Source organism: Apis dorsata, unplaced genomic scaffold (genome assembly GCF_000469605.1).
Source record: "Apis dorsata unplaced genomic scaffold, Apis dorsata 1.3 scaffold_891, whole genome shotgun sequence".
NCBI lineage: Eukaryota > Metazoa > Arthropoda > Insecta > Hymenoptera > Apidae > Apis > Apis dorsata.
Window position 1 is genome coordinate 1587 of NW_006264007.1, and position 8755 is coordinate 10341.

Here is an 8755-nt window from a genome sequence, read left to right on the forward strand (position 1 = left end):
GTAAAATCTTACTTTCTTTGCCAATCCCAACTCCAAGAAAAGCGAAATGGCTACTAACACGGTTAGATCACAGTTCTATGTATTCACAAATGTTTCATGTTACATTACATTATTATCTATATATATCTAAATATCGAATTTTATAATATCGATATATAATAATCGATTTTTAAATATTAGCGGTTATTATATTAAATATATACGTAAAATATTTTATATATTTATTTGTAAATATTTATATATTTTAATAAATCTTTATTTAGTAAAAAATAATTTTAGGAAATTTTTTTTCAATTTAAATTCAATAAATTTTATTTTATTTTAATATAAAATTTATATTTGTATAAACTATTTTAATCGAATATTATACTTATAATATATATTATTAAACAAATATTATTTTAAATTGAATTCTTTTTCTTGATTAATATTAATTCACAGTTTTATAAATAAAATTATATTACGAAAATTACAATAAACTAACAAAATGAATGTATTATATAAATAATTAAAATAATAAAACAAATTAATATCTTATTTATATAAAATTTAATCCCATTAAATTTAATTAAAATACTTATTTAGTAAAATAAAAATATATAAAATTATTTTCTATAGAATATGAAATATTTAAAATAAATCTACTTTATCGACTAAGTAAATTTATGATGAAAGGATATATGAAACGTAGTCTCTATTTCTAGCTATAGGATCGTTCAATTCGTATGATTATAAACTCGCGGTTGCTTACGGCATGGCGTTAGCCAAGTCGTGTGTCATCGTGCGTTGCAGATGAAAAGTGTAGTATATTTGTAACGCTTTTATTTTACATGTTGTATATTAATGAAAAACTTTTTATACAAATTTTAACGACAGGTGAGGATTTCAGAAAATGATAACATGAGTGCCTCAAAAGAAAAAATGATATTATTCGTGAACGAACAATATTAAAAATACTGTGAGGTTTTGATATGGCGGTAAATTTTACTTTGATAGTTTGTTATGAAGTTCGATCATATTCTTTCGTTATTTTATTAGCTATTCAAATGCGATTGTCTTGTAGTTTTTATATTAAATTTCAACCAAGATGGATTTATTTGCAGTATTACATCCGAAAATTAAAATGCTGTATATTTCTGCATTTTGAAGCACAGTGGCGACATATCATGGCGGCGAAATTTTCTTAAGCTGAAGTTGTGTATCTCGATTATTTTCATACTTAATACGTACGCCTTTCTTTGTAAAGTAACATACTTAGTAAATTAATATATTGTGTATGAAATTCTTTTCATAAAATTTTTGTTTACATCTTGATTTTGTGCAGTCAAGTGATTTAATTACATTGTATTAGTTGGACAACATATAGTTAATTTCTCCTATGTATATCCTGTATATCTCCTTTATAATGACATTATGACTTAGATGTGAATTTATGATACATCAATCTTATATTAATGTAAAATATTGGTATATTTTTGTTTGTATACATGTTTATGTTGCTTATTTTATAAGATTGTTCAAGATGAACAAGCGCCGTAGAACATCTTCAGTTGCAAGTCGAGGAACAGAAGATGATGCTGATGATATACCACCTGAACCAACAAAAAGACGAAAAAAATTAGATCCTGTGAGTTATTGTTATTATTAAAAAATATTGTTAATAAAAAATTTTAATAATATAAATTTAATAAACCAACAAATTTATTTTATTTAATATTTAGAGTGACTTGTGCCAACAATTATATGATGTACTACGTAATCAAAAAAGAGAAGATGGAACATTATTATGTGATGCATTTATACGTGTGCCTAAACGTAGACAAGAACCAGGTTATTATGATGTTGTAACAAATCCTATAGATCTATTAAAAGTTCAACAAAAGCTAAGAACAGATGAATATAGGGATATGGATGATTTAGCAGCTGATATTCAACTTATGGTTAACAATGCAAAAGCCTTTTATATGGTAATATATATTTACATAATATATACATTGTTTAACAAAATATAGAATATATCTTAATTTTTGAATTTCTTAAGTTATTAAAATTATTTCATCAAAATAGCGTACATCTCCTGAATATAAAGATGCTACTGAACTTTGGGAATTATGTATAAATACAAAAAATCGTATTATGGAAGAATACGAAGATCCAGAACCTAAAGGAAAACTTATTTTAAAAGTGGGACGATTAGTAAGTAAAAATATATATATATGTATATTTGTATCCATCAATGTTTAATATAATGTTAATTATGTAGGCTCGGAAAGCTACAACAAAACAAGAAGATGCAGAAGATACATCAGAAAGTTCTACAAATCCTGATGAAGAAACAATGCAACAATTTGAAGATTTATTTGCAGCAATTATGACAGCAACAGATCCAGCTGATAATAATAGACCATTACATACAATGTTTCAACTTAAGCCATCTAAAAAAGTTCGAAAAATTCTTACTGGTGAAGTATTAATGAATCATTGTTTTAAACAAATTTATTATATAAACAATTTTTTTTCAGTTATATCCAGAATATTATGATGTAATTGAAACACCAGTAGATTTAAAAACAGTTGCAAGAAAAATTCAAGAAGGAGTCTATAATAACATTACAGATATGGAAAAAGATTTAATGCTTATGTGCCGTAATGCTTGCCAATTTAATGAACCTGGTTCTCAAATTTACAAAGATGCAAAACTTTTAAAAAAAATTATTACTGCAGCAGCAAGAAAACAAGATATTGGATTAAGCAGCGCAATTCCAAAAATTGCAACAACTGCACCATCAACACGAAGTAAAAGAGGAAGTCGTACTATGGCGCAATCTTTAATAGCTCAAACTGCAACATTGCCAGATGAAGATGAAGAAAGTGATGATGAAGAAGAAGAACCTGCAGAAACTGAAGAAGCTGATAACCCACAATGGCAATTATTTCAGACTATTAGAACAGCACCTAATAATCAAGGTATTTTATAAAATTTTTTTAAAATATTACAATATTGATTAATCTTTTCTTTTTTTTTAAAAGGAGTTAGAATGAGCGAATATTTTTGGAAACTACCATCAAAAAGATTGTATCCTGATTACTATAAAACAATTAAAAATCCTATTTCTTTATTACAAATTCGTACCAAGATAAAGGTAAATGACAAAAATAAAAATTATTTTATATTTTATGACTTGTTTTTGTTTAATTTATATATAATAATTTATAGAATATATTTATATATATATATATATATATATATGTAATAATTTTTATAGAAAGGCGAATATGGTACTGTAAGCGAAGTAGCTGGTGATATGAATATAATGTTTGAAAATGCAAAAAAATATAATATTCATACATCTAGATTATATAAGGTAAAATATTAAAAAATTTTATAATTGATTAATTAATTTGCATTATTTATTTATGTTTTTATGTTTCAGTGTGCTGTGAAATTACAAAAAATTATGCAAGAAAAAGTACAGGAACTATTAGAATTTGATCAGGTAAATAAAATTGTATTTAAAATACAAAATGTTTAGACGAAATTCAGATAAAAAATTTAAAAGATAATTTTACACAAATTTTACAAAAATTTTAAACAAAATGTTCATCAAAACATATTAAATAATTCATAAGTTACTTAATTTTGCACGAGATAAAGATAATTCTATTTTGTTTATAATTTGAAAAATAAGCTGAATGAAAAATAATGAATATTTTTGCATATTATTTTTGTTTTACTTTAGAATCTTAATCTTTTTAAATTTTTTATTTAACTTATCCGAACATCTTTTATTTTAAATTTTAAATATTTTATTCATTTGAAATTTTATTGAATTATATAATATAATATTAATAATATAATAAATTAACAAAAATTTTTAAGAAAATATTTTTATTTATGTTTTATAACTATTTTATTGTAACATTTATATGAGTTGCTAATATAAATTTTTAATAAAAAGATTTCTTACATTAAATATTTAATATATTTTTTTTATGGTTTTTTTTTTTATTTATTATTATATTTATAGGATTCAGACTCGGATAGTGAATTTGAAAATAGCTCTCATCAACCTAAACTTATTAAACGTGCTTCAAATCTGTTAACACGTGGAAAATATAAAGACAATATACCATTGAAAAAAAGATTGTATGCACTAGTTAAATGTGTTATAGAATACGTTGTAAGTAATTCCAATTTTAATTATCAAGACTGAAGTTTAGCAATACAGAGTTTATTACATTACAGTGTGAAGATGGTCGACAACCAATGTTAATGTTTATGGAGAAGCCTTCTAAAAAGTTGTATCCAGATTATTATCAAGTAATAGCAGAACCAATTGACATGTTAGCTATTGAAGCTAATATTAAAGCAGAAAAATATCAAAGTGAAAATGAATTAATACAAGATTTTAAGGTATTTTATATACATATATATATATATATATTTATGAATACATATCATGTTTATTTCATATTTATATTTTCATTTAGTTAATGTTTAATAACTGTCGTCAATATAATGAAGAAGGTTCTTTAATATATGAAGATGCAAATACTCTTGAAAGAGTTTTAATGGATAAAGTAAAAGAATTAGGTCCTTTACCTGAAACAGGTAAACCTACGAAATCAAGTGCATCTACTCCTACTAGAAATGTTGGGTATGTAATATTTTAAGTGTATACATACATAAATTCATTTTTAAAAATATTGTGAAAAATATTGTCAATATAATTAATCATAATATATACATCATACATATTTTTATAATACATAGGAGACCTAAAAAAGTTGTACCACTACATTTACAAAAATTAAAAACTATGTATGATACTATAAAAGATTATCATGATGGAAAGGGAAGACAATTATCTTTAATTTTTATGAAATTACCAAATAAAAATGAATATCCTGATTATTATGAAGTTATTAAGCAACCAATGAATATGGAGAAAATAGCGTCCACTTTAAAAAATAATGGATATGAAAATTTGGATGAACTTGTATCAGATTTTATACTAATGTTTGATAATGCTTGCAAGTATAATGAACCCGATTCACAAATATATAAGGTTTGTATATTAATGTATATGTATTTATTTTCATTTGATTTTTAATTATTTATTTAAAATAAAATTTTATTAATTTATTAAACTAATTTTTAAAAGAAATTATGTTTTATTTATTTAGAAATTAAATATTATAATTTTTAATATTTATGATAGAAAAAAAATTGTTAAAAAAAACTATTAATTGTTAGCAATTATATTAGCAATAATTTTCTTAATCCTTTTTAGTAAGAGAATACAAATTATATTATATATATTACATTATATCGAAAAATATATTTATCATTATTATATTTATAATTAATTGAAAATAGTTTATAAAATTATTATTATGAAATATATGAATTATATTATTATTAATTATGAATCATATGGAAGTCAGAACTCCAATCGAAATTTCGCGCTAAAACATGGAAAGCTCGATCTGTTTACAGTTATAGTTTTTGAGGTTACCTGAAGTTAGCTTCTTTCGTAGCTTTGTCGTTTCATGTGGTTCCATATAAGGATTTTATAAAATAACAAATGAATTTTTTTCTATGAATAAGTATTATAATAAAACTAGTGCAAACATGCAATTTTATCAAAATAATAAACATAAATTAAACACATGAAAAAGTGTTCAGTGAATATCTATAAAAGTATTATAGATTTGCAAGTTTTTTTACATATATGTATATTATACACACACATATATATATACACATTGCTCAAAATGTTTGAACAAGGAAATATTAATAATAGAAATAATGTTTCTGTACAAAAGGCATTAAAAGTTCGACCTTGTTTTATTCGTTTAATGAGAGATAAGGAAGTAGATCAACGTTTATCAAAAAAATGCAAGAAGAATGAAACAGAAGTAAACAATATTTCTTTTAGAATATTACTCATTTAATTTTTTTTTAAAAAAACAATATGAATATTATTAACATATTAATGTAAAACAAGATTTATTGATGTTGATATATTTTAAATAAAATAATATTTAACATTTTAAATAATTTACAATCTCAATTATATATATTATATATATTATAGGATGCTTTAATTTTACAAAGATTAGTTCTCCAAACAAAATTACAATTAAGTGAAGATGAAGAAAGTGTACCAGATGTATCGGCCGCAATTCAAGAAATATTAGCAACAATTTTTACTGCTCTTTATAATCATCAAGATGAAGAAGGTAGATGTTATTCAGATTCAATGGCAGAACTTCCAGAACATGATATCATTGATGGGAAAAAGTATGTTTTTTAATTTAAGTAATAAATTAAGTAATAATAATAAATTATCTAATATTTTTACTTTTATTTTGTTAATTAAATATTTTTTTTACATAGAATACGAGGATTATCATTAGATTTAATTAAAAGAAGATTAGATCGTGGAGTATATAAACGATTGGATCGTTTTCAAGAAGATGTATTTACATGTTTAGAAAGAGCTAGAAGATTATCACGTACAGATTCGCAACCTTTTGAAGATAGTGTAGAATTACAAGCATTTTTTTTACGTACTCGTGATGAAGTAACTCGAGGAGGAGATTTATTACATTCACCAGCTCTTAATTATACACTTCTTGATCTTTCTGCTCAAGTTGCAGAATTAAAACGTGTGAAATTACAACAAGAATTATCATTACCTAATGAAGATGAAAGTTGTGATGGAAATGAAACAAAAGTATATAAAATTTATAATATTAATAATTTTTTTTTAAAATATTGATATTAATATTATAATAATAAAAAATATATTTGACGTATTTTTTTAGGATTCTGAAACAAATACTAATACAGAAGGAAGTAATAGTGATAGTGGTGGATCTATGAGTTTTAATCAAGAAATATATAGAGCTGGAGATTTTGCATATATAGAACCTACAGAACGAGGCATGGAATATAGTGTAGTTCTTATAGAACGTTTATGGACAAATGCAGAAGGTCAACAAATGTTATATGGCAATTTATTTTATAGACCAAGTGAAACTTATCATGTAGCATCTAGAAAATTTCTTGACAAGGAGTTATTTAAAAGTGATGCTCATGTAGCTATACCTTTGGCTAAAGTAGCTGGAAGATGTTGTGTTTTAAGTGTAAAAGATTATTTTAGAATGCAACCTGAAGGTTTTTTAGAAAAAGATGTTTATGTATGTGAATCACGATATTCTACAAAAGCAAGAGCTTTTAAAAAAATCAAAGTTTGGAATTTTGATCCAGATCATTTAAAATTAATTCCAAGAGATAAACCATTAGAACCAAAGCGAGTGATATCAGTATATAAGGAAAGATTAGAAAAGCATAAAGAAGAAATTGCTGAGTTAGAAGAAGGAGAAAAATTAACAGAAAAAGAAAGACCTGTAAGTGTATCATTAGAAAAAACATTATAAAATATTTGCAAATATTTGCATTTTTAGTAATTATATATTACATTAATTAACTAATTTTGCATTTTTATGAAAATTTTCCTTTAATCAATTATTTTCTTGTAGAATGTAATATTGTATAACTCAGATGATACAGAAAATACTTATTACGAGCAATACAATACGTGTGCAGGTTCTGTAAAAACTGGAGACTTTGTTTATGTTGCAACAGATGGAGGTAGACAACAAATTGCGCAAATTGATGCTATATGGTCAACAAAAGAGTATGTAATAAGCGTTTGTTATTAATTGTTTATGATTGAAGTGATTATATCATTTTTATTTTCAGTGGAAAATGTTATTTTAAGGGCCCATGGCTATTGATGCCTGCAGAAGTGCCACATACTCCTACTAAATTATTTTATAAACAAGAATTATTTCTATCAACAGTTGATGGCACTCATCCTATTGTGGCTATTGTTGGAAAATGTGCTGTTCTTGACTATGGAGAATATATTTGTAGTAAATATATAAAAAAAAATAATTAAAAACTAAAAAATATATATATATTTTAAAAAACTATTATATTTTCATATAAATTTACATATTTATATAGGCCGACCAACAGAAATTCCAGAAGATGATGTATATATTTGTGAATCATTATATGATGAAAGTAAAAGTCTCATGAAAAAACTCGGTCAAGAAGGTCTAAAAAAATTTAATCATAATTCAGCAGTAACTGAAGATGAAATTTACTTCTTCCGAAGACCTATTAATCCAGCTAAGGTACATATAAAATTTAAGCATTTAAATAACATTCTATGCAAAAATTTGGTAACGATATGTTATTTGATATGCCTGTTATTTGATATGCAACTAACTGAATATTGCTTTGCATGCCATGTGTGTGTTATAGGTTCCGGGCGATGTGGCTCAAACGCAAAATCAAGTCAAGTCTGTTACTTCTAGTTCAACTCAATTTGAAATGGTAATTTCTATTTTTTATGTTCAATTAATAATATAACAAAAATGCATGTTTTTTGATAATCACATACAAGTTCATATGGAAATTATTATTATTAAAAATTATTGTAAAACTTATTTAAACTATTGTTGCTATGTATTTTGTTCCAATATATGACTTGTATGTGATAAAGGTTTTGTATTAATTCATATCTAAGCATGTTTCTTATTCTTATTTATGCCGGCATATTCACTTTTTTTCTGTCTTCTTTTTTATGTTATATATGTGTATATGTATATGTATATATATATATATATATATATATATATATATATATATCATAAGATACAGGGTATAAATATA

The 8755-nt window shown here is 23.8% G+C and overlaps 2 protein-coding genes across 11 annotated transcripts in view; one reads left to right on the forward strand and one right to left on the reverse strand.

Moving 5' to 3' along the window:
* Nucleotides 1–148, reverse strand: part of LOC102671004 — a 1491-nt gene extending 1343 nt beyond the window's left edge. Inside the window, exon 1 of the mRNA XM_006623405.2 lies at nt 13–148. The gene's annotated coding sequence lies outside the window, so the exon portion shown is untranslated. The remainder of the gene's footprint in view (nt 1–12) is intronic.
* Nucleotides 149–719: 571 nt separating this feature from the next.
* The window catches only part of LOC102671144 (protein polybromo-1), a 13360-nt gene continuing 5324 nt past the window's right edge, over nt 720–8755 (forward strand). For 3 of the 10 annotated variants that reach the window (XR_004151555.1, XM_031514094.1, XM_031514095.1), the window contains exons 1-19: nt 1244–1627; nt 1722–1967; nt 2068–2196; nt 2264–2443; nt 2523–2967; nt 3031–3143; nt 3267–3365; nt 3435–3497; nt 4029–4181; nt 4247–4414; nt 4492–4658; nt 4775–5069; nt 6102–6307; nt 6404–6743; nt 6835–7419; nt 7552–7709; nt 7775–7947; nt 8042–8214; nt 8345–8416. Coding sequence is in view for 9 of the 10 variants with exons in the window: in XM_031514094.1 (XP_031369954.1) it covers nt 1433–1627; nt 1722–1967; nt 2068–2196; nt 2264–2443; nt 2523–2967; nt 3031–3143; nt 3267–3365; nt 3435–3497; nt 4029–4181; nt 4247–4414; nt 4492–4658; nt 4775–5069; nt 6102–6307; nt 6404–6743; nt 6835–7419; nt 7552–7709; nt 7775–7947; nt 8042–8214; nt 8345–8416 (3960 nt within the window). In the remaining variant the exon portion in view is untranslated. The other 7 variants (XM_006623412.2, XM_031514093.1, XM_006623410.2 and 4 more) reach the window with 7 other exon arrangements.